Source organism: Pan paniscus, chromosome 17 (genome assembly GCF_029289425.2).
Source record: "Pan paniscus chromosome 17, NHGRI_mPanPan1-v2.0_pri, whole genome shotgun sequence".
Taxonomy (NCBI): Eukaryota; Metazoa; Chordata; class Mammalia; order Primates; family Hominidae; genus Pan; species Pan paniscus.
In genome coordinates this window covers 25,989,668-26,012,872 of record NC_073266.2, presented here as the reverse complement: position 1 = coordinate 26,012,872, position 23,205 = coordinate 25,989,668, and the positions used below count along the sequence as shown (strand labels likewise).

Below are 23,205 nucleotides of genomic sequence, written 5' to 3'. Positions count from 1 at the left end.
CAGGCTGGTCTCGAACTCCTGACCTCAGGTGATCCACCCGCCTCGGCCTCCCAAAGTGCTGGGATTACAGGCCTGAGCCACCATGCCCGGCCTCCATTCCCTATTTTAAAGCCCCCATCACTCTGATTTTACCACTAGAGCACCTGAAGGCTCACGTATGTGCAAGCAGGTCTCCAGCCCATGCATCCAGAGCTGTTTCATATCCCTCAGGAATATACAAGGCTTTATCGTCTTGCCCGAGCTTCTTCGAGTGTGGGTCCCACAGCAGCGGTGCACCCCCAGGAGCTTGTGGGCAGGTTGCCTCAGCCCCACCCAGACCTGTTGAGGCAGAGCCTTGGTTTCACAAGCCCCTGGCTGACCCCTGTGCACAGTCAAGCTTGAGAAGGGCAGCTCCCCTGTTCGGGTCTAGCCCATTGCTTGCATTTCTTAGGACTTTTATGTTCTCCATCTCTTAAGGCAGTGGCAGCTTCAGAGCTGCACTCTGTTCTGTGCAGCCCTTGACTGCATTCACACTGGGGTGGGGCGGGAGAGGCTCCATCCCTCTATTCTTTGCCAGATTCACTCCTAGACCACCTGTTTAATACGAGTGTTGGGGCTTGGGCACGGTTCCATGTGCCATTTCCTGTGCTGTGTGCATGTGGGATAAGTTGTTACGCAACATTGTTCAGCCCTCTCTGGTAACCTGGATGCCTGGCTCTCTCTGTCTGTCCCCAGGTGGACCCCTCGACCTCATGGCTTGCAGGGTGGTTGCGGCCAGCACCCGGGAGATGGCGATGCTCATAGCTCAGGCCTTACAGACGATTAACTATGGGCGGGATGATGAGAAGTGACTGCGGCTGAGGCAGAGCTGCTCCCAAGGCCTCCCTGGGCTGCTGTGGGCTCCTGGGGAGGTGGCCCTCGTGGCCCACGCTCCATGCCAGTGGCTCACGCTCCGCTCCTGGCTACCCCAGAGGGAGTTGTCACGCTACAGTGAGTGGCTGGCCTTTTAAATCCACGTCTCTCTCACCAGGATTTGGTGTTTAGCTGTTTCTCTCTTTAATCTCACGTAGCCTTTTTCAGGTTAGTACGTGTTCTTCTGTCAGGGCCAAAACTCAAATCTCCTGTGAAATACGTATTGATAATCCAATCTTGATTTTTCCCCCCAGAATATAAATCTCAGGTAATAAGGCTTTAGAACTGCTGATAAAGCGGATCGTTCTCAGGCCCTCCCCCCGGAGTACTTCAGAATGCAATAAATCAAAATAATGGCCCTGTGTGTATCTGTTTCCTCTATAAGCATGTCGCCTGATTCCCAAACAACTCTGTGGCTCTCATCCACTGCTGTGGATCTATGCTCTCAGGAAGCTTTGCGAATGAAACCCAAAGTCCATGCGAATGAAACCCAAAGTCCATGCGAATGAAACCCAAAGTCCAGTGTGTGCCAGCTGCTGCCTCTGATGAATACCCTGAAGGCGACCCCAGTAATATCATGTGAGTGTTCAGAAGCCAAGACATGGGACAGACAGAAGGAAACTAATCTCTGAAAGCTGTTGTTTCTGTGATCAGCTTTTTTGTTTTTGTTTGAGTTGGGGTCTTGCTCTGTCTCCCAGCCTGGAGTGCAGTGGTGTGATCACAGCTCACTGTAGCCTTGACCTCAGGACTCAAGTGATCTTCCTGCCTTAGCCTTCTGAGTTGGGACCACAGGCATGCACTAGCATGCCAGGCTAATTTTTAAAAATTTTTTGGTAGAGATGGGGGTCTCACTGTGTTGCCCAGGCTGGTCTCAAACTCCTGGACTCAAGTGATCCTCTCACCTCAGCCTTCCAAAGTGCTGGGATTGAATCACCACACCTGGGCAATCTGTGATCAGTTTAAAGAGGAGAAACTGGGCCTTACTAGTTTCTCTTTAGGAGGCGGAATTGTATGTAAGCATAATTCTAATGAGGCTATTAACTGGCTGGCCAGACATCTTTCCTGAAGTTTAAGAATGAGAAAGTCTTGGCTGGGTGCGGTGGCTCATGCCTGTAATTCCAGCACTTTGGGGAGCCGAGGCAGGTGGATCACTTGAGGCCAGGAGTTTGAGACCAGCCTGGACAACATAATGAAACCCTATCTCTACTAAAAATACAAAGATTAGCTGGGTATTGGTGGCGCATGCCTGTAATTCCAGCTACTTGTGAGGCTGAGACCCGAGAATCATTTGAACCCGGGAGGTGGAGGTTGCAGTGAGCTGAGATCGCACCCCTGCACTCCAGCCTGGGTGACAGGAGACTCTGTCTCAAAAAAAAAAAAAAAAAAAAAGAAGAAAGATTAACTGAATTTAAAAAATAACATATTCCCAGATGTTCACTGTAGGGTGAGCACTGTGTCCTGCCACGTTTGGAATCGTTTTGTCTTTGAAGAAGTGGAGCCTCTCCCAGGGCTGGCTCGGTGCCCTTGTCTTTCCAGCAACAGCGTTAGTTATAGTCATCTTTGAGACTGGCTTTTCTTTCATCTCTGGAGAGAGCTTGATTCGTCATCTTATTGCTTTGTCTGAACTAATTTTGTTTAGTAGAGCTTTTCAATAAATAGTTTGGATTTTTTAAATGAGTTTAAAATATGCTCATGTTTCTCCAAATTGCTGATTATTCCTTTAGGCCTTCGTTAGCCCATCTTAATTTTCTCAGAATATACTCAAAACAGATCTGAGTATTTATACAGATGTGCAAGAAATTTCTTACATTCTCATGGATTTTGAGATGTAGTGCTTATTAGTCATATAATATCTGGAAGTTTTCTTCAACAAAATAACTCTCCCAGCATGTTGAGAGGCTGAGGCAGGATTGAGGCCAGGCATTCCAGATCAGCCTGGGCAGCATAGCAAGACCCCATCTCTACAAAAAAAACCCCAAAACTAGATGGGTGTGGTGCACAGCTACTTGGAAGGTTGAAGTGGGAGGATCCTTTGAGCCCAGGAGTTTGAGGTTACAGTGAGCTATGATTGCACCACTGCATTTCCAGCCTAAGCCACAGAATGAGACCCTGTCTCTATAATAAAAGTTTTTAATTAGCCAGGTGTGGTGGTGCGTGCCTGTAGTCCTAGCTGCTTGGGAGGCTCAGGCAGGAGGATGGCTGGAACCCAGGAGGTTGAGGCTGCAGTGAGCCATTATTGTTCCACTGCACTCCAGCCTGGGTGACAGAGCGAGACCCTGTCTCAACAAACAAACAAAAAAACAAAAAGAAAGAACTGCCCCCCTCCCCAACCTCAGGAAAGGCCCTCCCAGCCCTTGGGTCAGGACAGCAGGAGGCCCTGAGGGAGCTTGAGCTGACTCCTGCTTCTGCTTCTGCTTCTGCTCTGTCCGGAGTCTCAGGCTGCCTTTAGCAAGTATTCCGCATGAGCGTCATCCCTGCGGCTTCAGGAGAAGCAGAGTGAACCTTGGAGAACAGAGAGGCACCCAAGGTGGGGACCTGCGGGCTTGCCTCATTCATCCCTGGACAAGCCTCCCAGAAACGAAATGGGCTGCTCACCTCTGTGATCCTCAGAGTTAGCAAAACTGCTTGCTATGTCATTTAGACCTCTTACAAAATGATATTCATCTATCACTGGTGAAGACATTCGTTCTGAATTCCACTCATAGGCTTCAGGATACTTGCCCTCATTTTTTTTTCCCCTTCGTTTCAACAGTTTTCACTGAGTGTCTTGTGGACATGAGTCATCAAATGTTTTGCTGCCTTTATGATCCAATCCCAAATAAAAAGTAAAACATTTGTCCTAGTGCATCAGTGTCACCACTCAGACCAGGAGTCAGGACGCGGATTGATGTTCAGGTAGCTGTGTGGCCTTGAGAGGGCCATGTCAGCTCTCTGTTGGTGCCAGGTGAAGTCTGTACTGGGGGCCTGGCTGCCTCCCTCACAGGGTTGGGAGCATGTCCCAGGACGACACCTAGGAGAGTACCATGAAACCAGAGAATGACGGAGGCAGTCTCCGTCAGCGTTGAGATTTATTTTGCCAAGATTGAGGATGTGCCTGGGAAAAGGACACAAGCCACTGTAGGATCTGTGGTCTGCACTTTTTTCCAAAAAGGATTTTGGGCGCTTCAATATTAAAGAGGAAAGAAAACAAAAGAGGGTATGGTCTCATCCTTGATTAGAGCTCATTAATCCACATACTGCAGGCAAGGAGGGGGAAGAGGAACAGTGGGTTACATGGGGGAGACGGTATTTTTCCTCTCCTCTCATCCCTCACCGGGAACATATGCTGTTAATTTACATTGTCTGGGTGAGAGACGCCACCTGGGAAGACACTGCCTTCTATCTCTAGCCATTCTGTTGAGGAACAAAAGGAAGGTCGGTGTTCCTCCTGACTCAGCTTCCAAGCTTACCTTTTCCCTTGGGCATAGTGAGTTTGGGGGTCTCCAGATTTTACTTTCCATACACATCAACTGTGGTTGGTTTTTTGTTGTTTTTGTTTTTTACAGTTAAATATATTATTAAAGCATGAAAAGATCATGATGTCTCCAATAACCAAATGTTATTCAAGAAAACTAGAAATATTTAGATTATACCACAGCTTAGACAGGCTTTGCCTGATTTATTAAGCCATTTACAATCAGTTCTATCATCCATACCCAAGACTTCAGGGCTGGAAAAATACATCCCATAGCTTTCCTGGTAGGAACCACATTCATCATTGCTTTTTTCCGTGGAGGCAATGTATAAATAGAGCAGCTTTTTGAAAACATAAGCAGAGGCCCAAATCAGTGGCCTAAAACTTGGGTGATCTGGGGAGGCACCAGGCCATCTGAACCAGCGCTTTGTCCCCAGCAGATGTTGGGACGTGCAGGGGCTATGCATGTCAGCACAGGGGGCCACTCAGCAGCGGGGTAAACTTGAGGTACTGGCCTAGCCTCTCTGTGCCCCTCTGTAAAATGAATTAAACTGCACTCCTCCCAGGACTGTGTGGATCAAATGAAATAGTGCATGCACATGACCACATCAAACAGATGGACAAGAAGAGCAGAAAGACGGCAGGAGCCAGGACAGAGGACCCAGAGTCAAGGGCTTCTCACCCCAACTGCTTCTTGCCTCTTTCTCTGCCCTGTTCTTCCTTTCCCAGTTTCAGCCCCACAAATTGCTTCCTCTTTCTGTGAGTGAAGGCTTCAGGGTGGAGTGAAGCTAAGTCACTTGTAGAGGCCCCCTGTAGAGGAAGATGAAGATGAGAAGTCCATATAGATGGCATCAGCGAGTGCCAGGACTGGATGCCCCAAACACCACAAGCCATGTCGCATCCTGGGGGTCGCCTGGGCAGGCCTCTCTACCATTTAGTCACTGCAGTCAGCCACAGCCCACAGCAGGTCTAAAACAAAAGCACCTGTAATCTCAGCATATTGGGAGGCTGAGGCGAGCAGATCACCTCAGGTCAGGAGTTCAAGACCAGCCTGGCCAACATGGTGAAACCCTGTCTCTACTAAAAATACAAAAACTAGCCAGGCATGGTGTCGTGCACCTGTAACCCCAGCTACTTAAACATGGCTGAGGTGGGAGACTCGTTTGAACCCAGGAGGTGGGGGTTGCACTGAACCAAGATTGCATCACTGCCCTCCAGCCTGGGTGATAGAGTGAGACCCTGTCTCAGAAAAAAACAACAAAACACAAAAGCAGTGAGTGTGGTATGGGTGACGCAGATGGAAGATGAAGACGTAGGGGACAAAAGCAAGGGGCTATTGCAAAGGATCTGGAACTGCAGCTTCAAAGCCAGGAGTGCAGAGCCCGTGGGGCAGGGCCACCATCACTAAGCTGGAATGGAGAGGCCAAAATCTGAACCTGAAGTTGGAAGAAGAGGGGAACGACTCCGCTGGCCTCTGGGAATGGGAAGATCCTAAGGGGTGACTCCAGTGCCCAAGTTCCTATGCAAGAAGTAGCCACACAACTTCCCAGAGTGTGGCATCTCACAAGGAGCAGAGGTTTCAGTTTGTCACTAATCACATGTCCCGTCTTACCAGATGCATAGGTAAACAGGAGCCCTGACCTCCAGGAACCCCCTGGACTCTGCAGGCTCACAGTGCCCGCATGACAGCACCGAGCAGGCCAGCTGGAGATGTGAGGGGGGTGGGGAAAAGGATCTGGAGCAGGATGTTCAGGTAGAGGCAGAGAGAAATGGCTAGGGCTGCAGTGGGATAAACACGTGGGTCTGCTTGGCTGCAGGAGGCATCTTGTTGCTTGGAGGGTTGGGGAGGTGATGCTTAAACACATAGGCCAACTCAGGGCCTTGGGCACCATGTGGAGCAGTCCAAACTTTGTGCTGGAAACACGGGGAGGATACTTGTGATACTGCGTGTGTCAGTCCTTCTACTGGAGAGCTGGTTCTAACCATCATCAAGTGAGGGGAGAGGAAGCCCTCAGGTGGCAGCTGTAGCTCTATTTGGTGAGAATGTCATGGTTGTCAGTCATGCTATAGGGTTGCCCTCCAGTAGAATGATCTGATATGTCTATGCAGAAAGTAATTTGGAGGGTTTTGACAGTGTCTCCTGTGGGCTTCTCGGACTGAATAATGGAATCTCAGAAGGGGATGTCCCTTAGCAATCACCTGTTCCAACCTTCTGACCTCCAGGTCTCACCAGTCACTAGTTTTGTGGTAGATTGCAGGCATGTCTGGTGCGTCCAACACTAGAAAAGTCACGGCATTGGACAGGGAATCCCCTGCCAACCTTGGGGGAAGGAGCTGGCGTGTAGGGCCATGAGTTGCTCAGGTTGGATGGTGTGCCACCTCATAGCCCTTGCCCAGATCCAGACAGCTGGCAATCCTCCATCTGCCCCTGCCCGAGGATGGCCTCAATCCTCATACCTGTGCCGGCTGAGAGTGTCACATCCACCATCTGGACCACGTTCCCCAAAAACCATCTCAGAAAGGGTCAGAATGGCCTGAAACTGTTGCCAACTGGAAGTTTCCATGCTGTGAAGTCATTAATTCCCTACCTGTAAGTCTGGAATGCCATCAGGTGGTTCCAAGGTCTCCGCCTTTGACAGGGTGGTGGCTCCCAGCCACTCCCATGCATCAGGCCTGCCTGTGCACGGAGGGCCAAGTCTTTTGGGCCCCTTGGCTTGGAGAAGAGTTTCACTGAGATATTAGTAACTGTGAGTCACCACACGCAGCAGTTGTGCAGGTGTCAGGCTAAAAAGAAGCTCAGATAGGACCCAGAACAAATGGGCTCGCTTGGGACTAGGCAAGGGATTATAGTTCAGGATGTATGTGCTATAATGATGGATCAGGGCATATCCAGGGATGTCGTGGCAAAGATAAATTTTTATTTTTATTTTTTTGAGATGGAGTCTCGCTCTGCTCATGGCTCAATACAACCTCTGCCTTCTGGGTTAAAGTGGGTCTCCTGCCTCGGCCTCCCGAGTAGCTGGGATCGCAGGCACTCGCCACCATACCCGGCTAATTTTTGTATTTTTAGTAGAGATGGGGTTTCGCCACATTGGTCAGGCTGGTTTCGAACTCCTGACCTCAAGCGATCTGCCTGCCTTGGCCTCCCAAAGTGCTGGGATTACAGGCATGAGCCACTGCACCTAGCCAAAGAGGAATCTTTTAAAGACAAACAGATGTACACATGAGCGGCTTTGAAACAAGGCTCATAGGTGACAGAAGCTCACTGCAGGAGTTGGCTCTGTTGATTGGGGGAGGCGGCTGTTGCCAGGTCAGTGTTGCATGCTGGTGGCAGATCTGGAATACTGCGGCCTCGAGAAGTCCTTGCACTAAGTTGTGATGCTGGTCTGGGTGCAGGAAAGTCTTGGGATAAGTCCTGTTTCAGGCATGTGGGCGTGAGGGCTTCTTGATGGCCTCCCACCACTCCATTTTGCTGGAGTTTAATGTAAGTGACTCCATTTTGGTACCAGCAGCTTTCTCAAAGGTTTTGGGTTTTTTTGCTTTTGGGTTTCAACAACAGGAATTGAATTAAAGCACTTAACCTGTATTACTATTAAGATATGTCTCTGTTTTCACATTCTATAGAGTTAGTTTTGTTTTGTTTTTTTTTTTCACTTTGTAAAAGAAGGGAATATATATTTAGGTTTGATATCTCCAGATTTTAGGCCGGGTGAGGTGGCTCACGCTTGTAATCCCAGCACTTTGGGAGGCCAAGGCAGCTGGATCACCTGAGGTCAGGAGTTTGAGACCAGCCTGACCAACATGGTGAAGCCCTGTCTCTACTAAAAATGCAAAAATATTAGCCGGGCATGGTGGCCCACGCGTGTAATACCAACTGCTTGGGAGGCTGAGGCAGGAGAATCGCTTGAACCTGGGAGGCGGAGGTTGCAGTGAGTCGAGGTCACGCCACCGCACTCCAGCCTGGGCAACAAGAGTGAAACTCCGTCTCAAAAAAGATATCTCCAGATTTTAATAAAATCAATATTCGTATGCAAAAGTTTAACAATGTTTCCCTTTTTGCATTATTTGAACTAAATGCAGTTGGCCTTCCACCTGTTTTCCTGGCAGAAGGTGAAGGTGGAATGTCCCAGCTGCCTACTAGGCAATAGTGCCTATGGCTAAAACAGCTCCTGTCTGGCAGGGGGAAGCTGATTTGGGAGGCGCCATCACTAAGTAATGGAAGAGAGCTATGCTATGGGTGTGGTGATTCCTGCTAGGGGCACCCTGGGGCTCCTGGAGAGACTGGTTTCTGCAGGGAATGAGCTTCCAGGCCAGGCGGCCTCCACACGTGGAGATGTGAGTGGGCTCTTTCCTCCCTCGCAGCCGGCTGTGTGGACTCTGTAAGGGCTCCTGAGGAAGAGGAATCCGGGGGACCGGTTCCTGTCCTGCAGCCTCAGGGTGGGCCGCTGCCAGGCGCGTCCCTGCACGCGTAGAAGGAAGGCGCTTTCAGACGCGAGTGCGGCTTCGTCATCTCCTCCCGGTGGGTGCGTGCTGCCAGCGCGGCCTTTAGATGCTTTGGGCTCCGACTCTCTCTCCCTCTTCTTCAAATCATGAGGGCACTCGGGCACCCCGGTGTGAGAGGCTGGTGGTCCCAGAGTCCGTGTCACCTGGGTCACATCTCCAAGGCCCCAGGCCGCCCCCGGGCGGCCCGCCCCCAGTCCCCGCAGCCCGGAGCAGGATGGGCCCGGGCTGGACTGAGGGGCTGGGGCGCCCGTCTGCCCTGATGGGCGCAGCTGTCTGGGACCACGCGGTGCCCCGGGTCGCCCCCCAGCGTCGCCATCACCTCCCCCAAGACGTCCCCACGCGGCGGCCACACTGCGCTCCAACGACCCGCGCTCTCGGACCCTGTCACACTGACGGCGGTGACTCCCGAGTTCCCGGGACCAAGCGGGCCCGCCCTGGGAGCCTGAGCTTTCTCCTCACTCTCAGGGAGCCCTGGGCTGCGAGGCGACAGCACAACGGGAACAGACTCGCCGGGACCAGCCACCACTTGGGGTTGTCTCTGCAACCCACGCTCCGCGCCGCCCTGACCCGGTACCGGCCCGCGCGGCGGTATAGGCGGGCGCTGGGTGCTGGTCGCTGGGCGCTGGTCGCTGGGCGCGGAGGCTTTCTTTGCCAAGGGCAGCGCGCCCCCTGCTGTCCGAGCGGAAGAACTGCGCAGCACGCGAGGCCGAGACGCCCTCTGGTCAGGGCCCTGCAGAATGGCTTGGGCTGAGACTCATCCTGCGCCCTTGGGCGAGGCCATTTGTCCCTGGGTCGGGAGGAGCTTAACCGTGGGGCTCGGCTGTATCCGCGATGCAGGGGCACAGGACAGCGGGGACTGTGACGGAACACATGCCGTTATTCCATGCATTGGGCCGTGCTGTGAGTGCATAACCAAAAAATACCAACTCAGTCCATGGCTAAAGTAAGGATATGCAATAAAAATTTAAGCCTGATAAGAAAAAAAGTGAGAAAACTAGTTCACCCAGAGTTTAATCAAGTTTTTGACAAGAGGGTGTTTTTTGTTTTTGTTTTTTAAATTGAAACAGGATTTGGGGGCTGAGTTATTGCATGCAGCAGGGTTAAACAAATTTACATTTTATCAAAATAAAAAGATGCTTAAAGAATACATTGATAGGCCGGCACGGTGGCTCACACTTGTAATCCCAACACTTTGGGAGGCCGAGGCAGGCGAATCACCTGAGGTCAGGAGTTCAAGACCAGGCTGGCCAACATAGTGAAACCCCATCTCTACTGCAAATACAAAAATTAGCCAGGTGTGGTGGCAGACGCCTGTAGTCCCAGCTACTCAGGAGCGTGAGTCAGGAGAGCCTCTTGAACCCAGGAGGCCAAGGCTGCAGGAGCTGAGATTGCGCCATTGGACTCCAGCCTGGGTAACAAGAGCAAAACTCCATCTCAAAAAACAAACAAACAAAAAATGATAGCATATATTTTATCTCTTGTAGTACAAATCCTCATATTGACTGTTGCAGAAAAATACCTGTAATGCCTTAAACAACAGTTTTAAGAAACATCAATGACCAGCAAGTTACAAACAAAATGCAGTGATCAACATATTTAACTGTCCATGTATGAAGCTTTTACAAACACATTCAGTCTTCACTGTCTGAGCAAATCAGTTTTAATTTCTTCATAGTCCTTCATCTGTCTTTTCACATGACACTTGGCCAGTGGTGAATTTATAATGTAACAGTATTTTAGACCAGTTTCCCTCTCCATACTTCCTCATGCGAGATCTCAAATTCATGTCTTCTTCCCAAAGCCATGCCTGTTTTTTTTTTCTTTTCTTTTTTTTCCGGATAGATGTTTTTCAGCAGTCACTGGTTGACTTTGAGGTACTCTCTTGTTTTCTGTGGCTCTTCTGATTTGACAAGAGGTTGTTTTTGTCTTTGTATGGCTACAACAGTAACTTTGGGAAACCATTTAATCAGGTTTGGCTAAGTATAAGATGGAATCTGAGTTATGCTTCCGGACACTGACGTGTGCAATTTTGTGTTGGTAACAAGTATTGCCAATTAAATAAATATTTGAAGAACGGGGCCATGGCTTTATTTTCAAAATCTTCCTAGAACACTCAGAAAAATCTTAATTTAACTCGACTGAACATGCCAATCATCATTTATTTAATATGTCCCACCTACATCAGTTACTAGCTATGAGAGACCTTGGACAGGATTTTTACATTATCTGTGCCTCAGTGGCATCATCAGTGAAATAAAGATAATCATGGTACCTATTCATAGGTTAAGGATTAAGTGAGAGATATATTGCTGGTGAGGAAAAATGTTTCCTCCACCCTCTTAGGTTCAGTTAATGGGGACCTGCAAATTACACTGAAAATAAAGATTAATAAGAGAAAAAATATACAATTTTTATTAATGTTTATGTGCATAGGAATTCACAGAAAAGAAGTGGAACTCAAAGAAGCAGTGAGACTCAGGGACTGATAACTTTAACAAAGAAAAGAGGATTTGACCTTGAGGGAGGACAAGGCACTGGGAAGTGACTGGGGAGTATTTGGGGAAGGTGATGGAAGACACGGCTATTTCAGAAAGGCTGGTTTATGTGGACTCATCTTGGTGCTAACTCCGGTGATAAGAGCCACTCTATTCTTGGTGGGGGCGAGGGGGACACCTTCACAGGGTACTTTATGCCACCTTCACAAGAAGGCATTTATGATCTGATTTCAGGCAGAAGAGGAGAAGACAGAGAACTCTTTCAGCACCTGTGGATCCTCCATTACCTTCAGCTCAAAATAATCCTTATGCCACAATGGCATATTGTGGAGTGGCATCATTTAGGCTCCTTCATTTCCCCGTCTGAAACTTCTCTATGATGTGTCACATTCCAGAAGCGAAGTTATTTGATTGTTCCCATTAAACCAGTCTCTCTGCCCTGGGAATATCTCAGTCCAGTTAAACAGCTGTGTCTCATTTCAGGAGGTGGTGGTGCAGGTGGGGGTGGGGCATCCCCAAAGGTGGGTCTTTATGTGTGCAAGCAATCAGGTATTGAATGAGGGCATTTCTATGGATACAAAAGAAATACAAAGATTAACCATTGGTGCTGACTATAGATCCTGTTTCTAAGTTCACAGGGCCTTTAGTTCAGATTTCTAGGTATTGGTCTCCAAGGATCCTTACATAGCGGAATGAGGATGGCAGCTACAGCATCGCAGTCCTGTTACTTCCTGGCGCTTGGAGGATTGTGCTCTGGTGAACTTTCTGAGTCACCCAAACTGCTGTGGTGATGATTCTGTTAAAGTTACACTGAGTGATTCAGCTTCAGGTTTCAGGGTTTCTGGAAAAGGGCAGTTTTAGTTCTCAGTGATGCCAAATTAGGACAGGGGAGAATACTGGAAACACTCATTACTGACAACATGCACAAGACGGCCAGATCCAGTTTACAAAGAGGTGAAAATAACTCAAAGACAGTAAACATGACAAGTATTTGATAATCCACCAGGATGGGTTGTAGTTTTCCACTGAAGCAAAATTTCTCTCTAGAATCACCTCCATTTTTATCAAAGATAATCAAGACAGGCATGATGGCTCATACCTATAATCCCAGCACTTTGGGAGGCTGAGGCAGGAGGATTGCTTGAGCCCAGTAGTTTGAGACCAGCCTGGGCAACATAGCGAGACCCCATCTCTACAAAAAATAGAAAATCTAGCCAGGTGTGGTGGCATGTGCCTGCAGTTCCAGCTACTCAGGAGGCTCAGATGGGAAGATTGAGACTTGGGAGGTTGAGGCGATCTTTGTTTTTTTTTTTTTTCTTTTGAGATGAGTCTCGCTGTGTCACTCAGGCAACAATATAGTGGTGATCAAAACTCACTGCAGCTATGTTGGGAGTCCCCACCCCAACATAATGCACTGCTCCTTCTGCGCACCCAGCACTCGGCTGTGTGTTCTACGGCATGGAACACTGATGACCTTGTGTACCTGTTTGTGTTCATGTTTGTCTCCCTTTGCTTCAAATTGTCAACTTCTTGAGGACAGGAATGATGTCATTATAATACTGTAACTCCAGCACCCAGCTCAGAACCTAACTATGGTAAACAAAAAAGTAATAAGAAACGTTTAATATAGGCACTCAATATGGCCAGGAATTGTGCTAAGTGCTTTATATACTGAATATACACCCCCAAATATGCCACTTTGGCATAAGGATTATTTTGAGCTGAGGAAACTGAGAATGGGCACATGCAGGATGAGCTGTCTGCCCTCCCCTTTTCCGTGTGAAAGCAGGGCATAAATTCCCCTGTGAAGGTGCCCCCTCTCTCCATGCCAGGAGGGGAGAGTGACTCTTCTCACTGGAGAGGGAGTGAGCATGAACAAACCTTGCTAAACTCACCGTCACCTTCTGTTAGCGTCCCCCATATGTTCCTAGCCACTTCTTCATGATTTCCCATCCCTGAAGCCCAAACCTCCTATTCTCTGTTAAAATGGCAGGTAAGCCCGAGTCTAACCACTTTTTTGAGTTTCACTTCTTTTCTGTAAATTCTCATGCACATAAAACATTTATTTAAACATTTTTGTTATTAATTTGTTTATTTTTGTAGAAATGGGGTATTGCTATGTTGCCCAGGCTGGTCTCAAACTCCTTGTCTCAAGCAATCCCCTGCCTCAGCCTCCCAAAGTGCTGGGATTCCAGATGTGAGCCACTGCACTCAGCCACGTAATTTTTTTTTTTTTTTTTTTTTTTTTTTTTGAGACAGAGTCTCACTCTGTTGCCCAGGCTGGAGTGCAATAGCAGATCTCGGCACACTGCAACCTCCCTCCCCAGGATTCTAGCGATTCTCCTACCTCAACCTCCCACGTAGCTGGGATTACAGGCGACTGCCACCATGCCTGGCTAATTTTTTTATATTTTTAGTAGAGATATGGTTTCACCATGTTGGCCAGGCTGGTCTTGAACTCCTGACCTCAGGTGATCCACCTGCCTCAGCCTCCCAAAGTGCTAGGACAGGCATGAGCCACCGTGCCCAGTGATTTTTTAAAAATATTTGCCTTTTTCCCTGTTAATTTGTTTTTTAAAAAAGTTTAATTCACAGGGCCCCAGGCAGTGAACATAAGAGGATAGAGGAAAAGTTCTTCCACTTAGAGAGTTTTGGCAGCCGCAAAGGAATGACTGGGGCTCACTCCTGAGGGTGCAGCCAAGATCTCTCGACACTGACCACGCTGACGAAAGGAGGAATTCTTACCACACCAGCCCCCCACAATTCTGCTCAGAATCTGGTTGAGCGAGAGTGGTAAAAAGTCTCTCCTTGTATTTCCCTTTCCAAATTCGAGTTAGTAGAAGAACATCTTTGGAAGAGCTCGTTCTTTGGGTGACCCTTGTGAACTTGGTTTTCAGCACTCATGTGTTGGGTCCTTTCCTCCCAGGGACAGCCATTGTTTTCCTCTGTCTTTTCTGTCATTGGTCACAGGGGAGAGCACAGGCACAGGTCCCAGCAGCGGGTGAGCTTACGGTTCTCCCAGCAGCCTCTGCTCCACCCAGCCTCACACACTGGTGAGCTTACGGTTCTCCCAGCAGCCTCTGCTCCACCCGGCCTCACACACGGGTGAGCTTACGGTTCTCCCAGCAGCCTCTGCTCCATCCGGCCTCACACACTGGTGATCTTACGGTTCTCACTGGACCAGCATCTGTTTGGACCCATTTTGCTGTGGGTCACCAATTTCTGAAAAGTCCAGCGAAATTCTCCTTCTGTTTTATTGTGTGTCCTGACAGCATGGCATGGATCTGGTGAGAGAGTTCTCTCCCTGGCTTTCTGCTGGCTGGAGCACGGGTCCCTGGCCTGCATGTGGATGTGACTGGCTGTCAGGAAAGGGCTGCACGAGGAACATTTTCTGTCCGACTGTTCCAGCTCTCAGGGGACTTTGTCTCAATAAGGTCTCTCAGCCCATAAGGGACCTCTGTCATCTGTCCCCTCGTTGCCTTATTGACCAAGAAAGTCTCATCTCAGTATCACCAGTCTGGTGTCACGGATTAGCAGGTTTGTGTGACTGGAGGCAGCTCAGGTTTGTGGGAGACCAGAGACAAGTTTGCAGAAACACTGTTCTTAATGCCTGTGACAACGAGGGCTTGTGCTTTCTTTCTCTCTGGCCATCTTTGGGAGTTGACTCTGGATCAAGGAAGCTGCAGCTTCTGCACCCTTCATGGGGACACCTGGGCTATCCATGGTTCAGCCATAAAAAGGCTTATTGGTTTTAAGTCACGTATACAAAAGGTATATTTCTGGGGATATCCTTTGGTTTGGAAAAACTTTTGCATTTGAAAGGATTTTTAGAGAACTTTCATCCTAAACAAGTAACTATTGGGACCTAGGGGAAGCGTCTTAGTCACTTTGGCCTGCTCTAACAAATTACCGTAGATGGTGATGTAAACCACAAACACTGATTTATCACTGTTCTGGAAAGTTGCAGGGGCCCGCATGGTCAGATTCTTGGTGAGGGCACTCTTCCTGGCCCTGTCCTCATCTGGCCTTCCCTTGGTGCATGCATAGAGAGAGATACAGATGCAGGGGAGGAAACTTTGTGTGTCTCTCTTTTTATAAGGACATTAATCCCATCATGAAGGCCCCTCCCTCATGACCTAATCTAACTCTAATTGCCCACCACAAGCCCCACCTCCAAATACCATCACATGGGGATCAGGCTTTCAACAAATGAATGTTGAAGGACACATTCAGTTTTTAACAACATTCCATCCCTGACCCCTCAAAATTCATGTGCTTCTCACGTACAAAATACGTTCAGTCCATCCCTACAACCTGAAAAATCTTAACTCCTTTCAGCATCAACTCTAAAACCTAAAGTCCAAAGTCTCATCTAAATATCATTCAGGCTGGGTGCGGTGGCTTACACTTGTAATTTCAGCACTTAGGGAGCCCCCCACAAGTGATCCTGGGAGAATCACTTGATCTCAGGAGTTCAAGATGAGCCTGGGCAACATGGCAAATCTCCATCTCTACAAAAAATTTTAAAAATTAGCCAGGAGTGGTGGTGCAGGCCTGCAGTCCCAGCTGAAGTGAGCAGATCACTTGAGCCAGGAGGTCAAGGCTACAGTAAGCAGAGATTGTGCCACTGCACTCCAGCCTGAGCAACAGAGTGAGACCCTGTCTCAAAAAAATAAAAATAAAAAATAAATATAATCTAAATCACATATGATTGAGACTCAAGGTATGAGTCATTCCCAGGCAAAATTCTTCTCCAGCTGTGATCCTGTGAAACCAAGCAAGTTATGTAATTCCAAAACACGATACAGGTATTATCAGAAAGGGGTCCTGATCCAGACCTCAAGATCGAGTTCTTGGACCTCATGCAAGAAAGAATTTGGCTGGGCACAGTACCTCCTGCCTGTAATCCCAGCACTTTGGGAGGCTGAGGTGGGCAGATCACCTGAGGTCGGGAATTCAAAACCAGACTGACCAACATGGAGAAACCCCATCTCTACTAAAAATAGAAAATTAGCCGGACATGGTGGCTCATGCCTGTAATCCCAGCTACTTGGGAGGCTGAGGCAGGAGAATTGCTTGAACCCAGGAGGTGGAGGTTGCGGTGAGCTGACATCGCACCACTGCACTCCAGCCTGGGTGACAAAGCAAGACTCCATCTCAGGGGGAAAACAAAAGAGTGAGATAATGCTGTCACTCACACCTGGCTCATGCGCCAGCAGGAATTGGGCACCCTCCAGAGACTGCAGGAGAAGGGGGAGGACTTCTCCTTGCCCTGGCTGTTCCTCCACCACTTCCACTGAGGCAGTATGGCACCTGAAGCTTTCTACCCACCCAAGGCCTGGCTGGGCAGGCACCGCAGTGCTCCTACTCCTCCCCTTCCCAGCCCCCGGACTTGCTGTTGCTGCCGCCGCTAGTGCCAATGCCAATACAACGACCGCTGCTGTCACCCTCAATGTACTGGCTCACCCTACAAGGCTCCTACCATCTTGACCACTGCCGCAGCACTGCCCCTGCCATGGCCACAGCCAGTTGTCCTCCTACCACATGCTGCAGTCTCCATAGCAGCCACCAAATGCAGCAAGGCAAGCGGCAGCCATAGGCCATCTGCAGGCTCCAGCCTCCAGTGTGCGACAGGTGACCCTCCTTTTCCTGGCACAGAGCAGCTAGGCAGGCAAAGTCAGAAAAGCCTAGAGGAGGATGCAGGGAGTGGTAGCGTTAGAGCCTCACCTTATCATGCTGGCCACTGGGTGGCAGGGGCCGGTTTCATTGAAGGCACTCATACCCACCCTCCAAAGTCCAGCCTCTCCTTTTGGCCCAAGCTGGCCAGGAACTGGGGACTGGAAACAACACATTGCCCAGCTCCCCACTCCACTGGAACTGCTGGGCTCCCCAGAGCTATGGTCCTTGGGGAGGAGAACCAGCAGCAACTCAGACCCAGCCAGCCCTCCCACCCAAGTGCTGGTTCCCGATCCTGGTGCCTCCACCCACAGAGCCCTGTCCCCCTGTGGTGTCTGCTACTCCCTGTCCTGCAGGCCCAGGGGTCCCAGGCAGTCTCCGTAACACAGAGTAAGAGGGTGCAGGCCCAGGAACCACCACTGGTGTGGGGGCCCTGCCATGCTCAGGATTCCTGCAGAAACAGTGTGCATTTGCCCTGCTCGAGCAGGAGCAGGAGGAGGTCACCTTCCAGAGTCTGGAGTCCGGGGAGAGGAGGAAGACTCCTTCCTTGGAGGCTACTGCTGTTGCTGCAACCTTTGCTGCCACCGGCAGGGCAGCCCCTGATAGCGCCTCTAACCTGCTGCCTGCTGCCAACAGTATAGCCCCGGGATATTGCCCCTAACAGCCCCGCTCCCTACTCGCTGCCGCAGTGTAGCACCTGATAGAGCCCCCAACCTCGGACACTGCAGCACCAGATAGCACCACCAACCTGCCCCCTGCCGTGGGCAATGCAGCCCGATAGTGCCCCCAACCCGCTCGTTGCTGTGGGCCATGCAGCCATGGATAGGACCCCCAACCAACCCCCTACTATGGGCAGTGATGCCCCAGAAAGTGTTGTAACCTGCTCCCCACCATGAATAGTGCAGTCACAGATCCTTAAGGCCCCCAACCCACTCCCCATGATGGGCAGTGCAGCCCCAGATAGTGGATAGCACCCCCAACCATCCCCCAGCCTTGTGGAACGACACCCTGGATAGCGCACCCAACCCACACCCCACCATGGGCAGTGTAGCTCCCAAAAGTGCCTCTAACCCATATGCTGCTGCCAGCAGTGTAGTCCTTGATACTGCACCAAACCCGATCCCCGCCACAGGCAGTGCAGCAGCTGATACCACTCCTCACTTGCCCACACTGACTTCCATGCAGTCACTGATGGTGCCCACAACCCACCCCACCACCCTGCCTGCCACCGGCTGTGGGTATTGCCCCTAAACTGCCCCTTGCCATGGGCTGTGTAGCCCCCTATAGGGCACCCAATCCACCCTCTATCATGGGCAGTTTGGCCCCCAATAGCACCCGAAAACCCCCCTACACATCTCTGCACCCCCCCATCCCCCACTGGCAGTGTAGCACCATGAGATACTGCCCCTAACCTATCCCCTGCCACGGGCATTGCAGTCCTAGTAGTGCTGCCAAGCCACCCCCCACCATGGGCAGGGCAGCCATGGATAGTGCACCCAACAAGCCCCCCGTCGTGGGCAGTGCAGCCCCAGATAGCACCCCCACCTTGCTCCCCACCGTGGGCAATGCAGCCAGACCAGTCAGTGCCCCACCAGTCCCCCCAACCCCCACACCACCGGCAGTGTAACCCCAATAGTGCCCCCAACCTGCTCAGTAGCACTTCCAACCTGCCCCACTGCTGCCAGCAATACAGCCTAGGATAGCACCCCCAACCCGACCTCCAATGAAGGCAGTGCAGCCCAGGAGAGCTTCCTCAATCTGCTCCCTGCCAAGGGCCGTGCAACCCCAGATAGTGCCCTCAAGCGGCCAGCCCCACAGCCCCCAGCTGTATAGAGGGTAATAGTGCCCCCAACCACCCCCACTCCCCATAGCATGCAGGCAGCACAGCCCCAGATAGCACACCTAAAGTAGTGATGCCCAGAATAACACCCCCAACCAGCAGCCCCGGATAGCGCACATACCCTGTTGCCCTTCTACGCTCTGGCTGGCTGCAGTCTCGGTCTTTGCCACCAACCACAGCGAGGTGAGCAGTGGTGCTGCAGGCTCCAGCCTCCAGCTTCCAGCCTCCAGCCTGTGGCAAGTGACTCCTCCTTCTTCCCTTCCTGTAGCCAGGCATGGAGCAGCTCTCACTGCCAGCTGCCTCCTACCGTTCCATCCACTCTGCAGTCTCCATCTAGGTTCCTGGCATGGCAATAAGAGTTCTACTAATGGCCAACTCAGTACTTCTAGCTCTCCCTGCCTCCCTGCCGGACCTGCACATGCCTGAGGCCTGCCAGTGACACTGGGACTTGATGGGACTCGGGGGGTTAAAGCGTAAGGGAAGAGAAAGAGATGCTCATAGCAATGAAATAAGCAAAGGAAAAATAGACATGAGTAATTTTCCCATGATGATTACTCAGCAAACCCACATAAACTCTTTTCATTTTTCTCAACCAAGAATCCTTAGTCCTCCCTCTATGGGGTGCTCACATCAGATTCTACCCAGATAAGCACAGAGCTTTCTGTGTCTGGAAGTGAAAGTGCCAAGTCTTGCCAGGGTCACCCAAGGGGGAGCAGGGGTTGATGGCTCCAGGACTTCAGAGGCCACGCTTCCAAACTGCCTCATTTTAAACAGAAAACTGAGGCTGAAAGAAAGAAGCAAATTGCCAACATCTTCTAGAGCTACCAATCCCAGAGAAAGATGAAAGAAACCTGGCAAAGTAAATTAGAGTTCCCAAATCACCACAAGTGTAAAAGTCAACAGGCAGGCACCAAAACTAATAATGTCTTCACACAGAACTTGAAATGCAACTCTCTCTTTGATTACCAGGAAACCCCAGCTCAGGGTTCTAAATCTATCATGTACCCTTTGACATTTTTTTTCCTCCATTAACACTCACTTTATCCAAATACGCCTCCTCAGAGATGGAGTCCAAAGCTGGTTTCTGGAAGGAGACAGAGAGAGACCCCTCTGGTCCCGTGTCATAAGCCTGCGGGGCAGGTCAAGACTGCCTCTTGCCACGGCCCTTCTCTCTCTTTGGTAAACAGCAGCCTGCTCCACTTGGGAGCACACCCAATATGGCATGACTGGGATCCCATATGACTGAGGGTCCAGGATGGACATATAAGAGATTTTAAAGAAAAGTTTATCCTCCTCACCTTTTCCCTCTGCCTAGTAACAATACAATCTACACGCTAGCTCCTCTAGAAAAGTCTGCACAGTGAGAACTGACTATGTGCTCCCAGCATTTAGAGACTTGCTGTAAAGCCAATCCAGGAATATCAGGGCATTTCACTGCAGATGGTCAGTTGACCAACCCCCTTTGGAAGCTATTCAACAGGTGTGACCATGGCACAATGACCTGGAAACAGGCATCTCTCACCCTTCCTCTGTTAAAAAACCTGAAATCCTGAAAAGACAGAGCAGATACAATATTTTTACCTTTTCATTTCCATCCTAAACTTTCACCACTCCAAAAAATCTAAAATGATCTTTCATAGAATAACTCCACTTAAATGCCCTCAGAATTTTAGCTGCTATATGCCTTGGTTTGGAACGCAGTTTGAAGTATTTGAGGTTGTTCTAATTCTGCAAAATGAAAAGGGAAGCTAGGCAAATACTGAAACTTGCAACCACAATATCTCATTACTTTGCTGAATAAATTGTATAAATTTAAAATAGAAAAGACACAGCACTCCCTGCCTAGGCCAAGTAACTATTGGTAGTGCTCACAAGCCTGCAGGGCTTGGAGGATCTCCTGATCCCAGGCAGTACCTTCAAGTCCCAAATGTTGTGGAAGTGCAAAGGATCTCCCAGGCACGCTATTAGCCTTTGCCTTTGGAGCTCCACAGCCACTATCTTATTGGAGTAGCTGTAATTGCAGATCTCAGTTCCCTTTTTCAAGTGGCAAACCTTTAGCTTCCTCTGAGCTTTGAGGTTCAAAATGGCCACTAAGGTGCTTGACAACAATTTTCTATAATGCACGCATCTTCGGTATCAGTGCAATTCAGGGATCTGTTCCAGCTTATCCACAGAAGAAGGGAGAAAAATTTATAACTGGACTTACTACCCACAGCTAGGGATGTGTCCTTGTTGGAGTTGGCCCAGCTGGCACCGGCCTCTGATCTGGCTTCCCCGGTTCACAGCTGGGTGCACAGGGGTTGCGATGTGCTCAGGGTGTGCGCCAGTCCCACTTTCTGCCTCGGTGGCTGCCACTACCTCTCTGGGATCAGCCACAACCTTGTCCCGTCCCTCCTTGTTTTTCTAGTTTCTTGAAGTAGAAAGTTAATTATCATTTTGAGGCCTTTCCTCTTTTCTGAGGTTAATATTTAGTGCTGTTAATTTCCCTATCAGCAGGGCTTTATTCAATTACATGAATTTTTAAAATTTATTTTGAGGCTTTTTCTTTGATCCAAATATTATTTAGAAGTCTGTTGTTTCATTTCCAAGTGGTTGGATATTTTGCTGTTGTCTTTCTACTATGAATTAATTCATAGTTTGATTCATTTCATTATGGCCAGAAAACACACTCGGAATGATTTCAGTTCTTTTATACCTGCTGAGGTTGGTTTATGGCCCAGGATATGGTTTATCTTCCTGAATAGTCCATGAGCACTTGAGAAAAAGTGTATATTTTGCTGTTGGGCACTGTTCCGTAAATGTCGCTTCTACCCTATTGGTTGATGGTGCTCTCCTGTTCTATGTCTGCTAGTAATTTAACGCCTAGTGATTCTACCAACTGCTGAGAGTGAGGTGGTCAGACTTACAACTAGAATTTAAAATGTGCCTATTTCTCCTTTCAGCTCAGTCAGTTTTATTTTGTGTACTTTGAGGTTCTTTTGTTTGGTGGGGACATATTTAGGATAACTGCATTTTTGTTGGATTGATACTTTTATCGTTATATAGTGATCTTTTTGCCCACGAGTTTTCTTTGCTCTAGAGTCGACTTTATGTGATATCAATGGGGCCACTCTTACTTTGATTTGAGTAATGTTTGTATGGTATATCTTTTTCTATTCTTTATCAACTCATGTTGTTAACTATGTTATGAATTTCCTATAAATATTTTAGAATTATGTTTCTTGTTCTTTCCACTCTGTCAATTTGTATTTTGATAGACATTGATTATTTACATTTAAGATAAATATTGCTATGTTAGGCTGCTATTTTATTTGTTTTGTTTTCTCAGTTTTTCATTCATCTATTACCATTTTCTTATTTTCCTATTGGTTATATCAACATTTTTTAGATTCCATCTTGTTTATTTACAGTGTTTCTAAGCACAATACTCTTTATCGTTTTCTTAGCAGTTCTAGATATTAAAGTGTGCATATGTAACTTATCACAGTCTATTAGTCAGCATTTTACCACTTCAAGTGAAATGTAGAAAGCTTCATTCTACTTAGATCCCTTTACCCTCCCCCCTTTTAAATAGAATTAAGTATTTCCTCTACATACAGAGCATTTTTCTCCAAACATCAAATATGATGTCAGAAACTCATGAGAAACAGATTCTATTACATTTAACCCTATTTCTGCCAACCTCCAATGTTCTTTCTTTCCTGTGTTCCAAGCCTTCCTGCGTTATATCCTTTCTATTTACAGAACCTCCTCTAGTCATCTTTTTAAAGGTAGGTTTGCTAGCAACATTTTCTCTTAGTTTTCCTGTCTGGTAAGCTTTTTATTTCCCTTTGTTCATGAATATAGTTTCCAAAGATAGAGAATTTTGTTATGGTTCTTTTCTTTCAGTACTTGAGAAAATGTCCTACACTTCCTTCTGGCCACCATGGATTCAGATGAGAAATCTGCCATTCTTTTATGTAGGGAATGTGTTATTTATCTCTGGTTACTCTGAAGATTTTGTCTTTAGTTTTCAAAAATTTAATTATGATTTGCCTTCACCATGGATTTATTTAAAATTATCTTATTTGATGTTATCTCAGATTCTTGAATGTGTAGTTTCATAACTTTTGCTAAATTTGGGACATTTTCAGCCATTATTTTTTCAAATACTTTAAATACCTCTCTCCTTTCCTTCTGGTACTCTGATGTTACAAATATTCGTTATATGGTTATCACCCCACTTTCTAAATATTGAGAGAATCAAATCTCGTCTCATTCCCTTTAGGCCTTTCGGTTTTGTCCAAGCCACCACAATCACTCAGGAGGGAAACGACCACAGCTTCTTAATGAGCTCTATATGTTAT

General features: G+C 48.5%; 1 protein-coding gene and 1 long non-coding RNA gene across 2 annotated transcripts in view; one reads left to right on the top strand and one right to left on the bottom strand.

Annotated features, from left to right (window-relative positions):
* IMPA2 (inositol monophosphatase 2) overlaps window positions 1–1,249 on the top strand; it is a 50,629-nt gene extending 49,380 nt beyond the window's left edge. The window contains exon 8 of the mRNA XM_003811702.5: window positions 715–1,249. Within this exon, the coding sequence (XP_003811750.1) occupies window positions 715–830 (116 nt within the window). The 3' untranslated portion in view covers window positions 831–1,249. The remainder of the gene's footprint in view (window positions 1–714) is intronic.
* Window positions 1,250–9,842: 8,593 nt separating this feature from the next.
* On the bottom strand, window positions 9,843–19,382 carry LOC134729211 (uncharacterized). The gene is made up of 2 exons (XR_010110096.1): window positions 18,981–19,382; window positions 9,843–12,933 (listed from the first exon to the last, which is right to left on the bottom strand). It is a non-coding gene; the product is annotated as an uncharacterized LOC134729211 (long non-coding RNA).
* Between the last annotated feature and the right edge of the window lie 3,823 nt (window positions 19,383–23,205).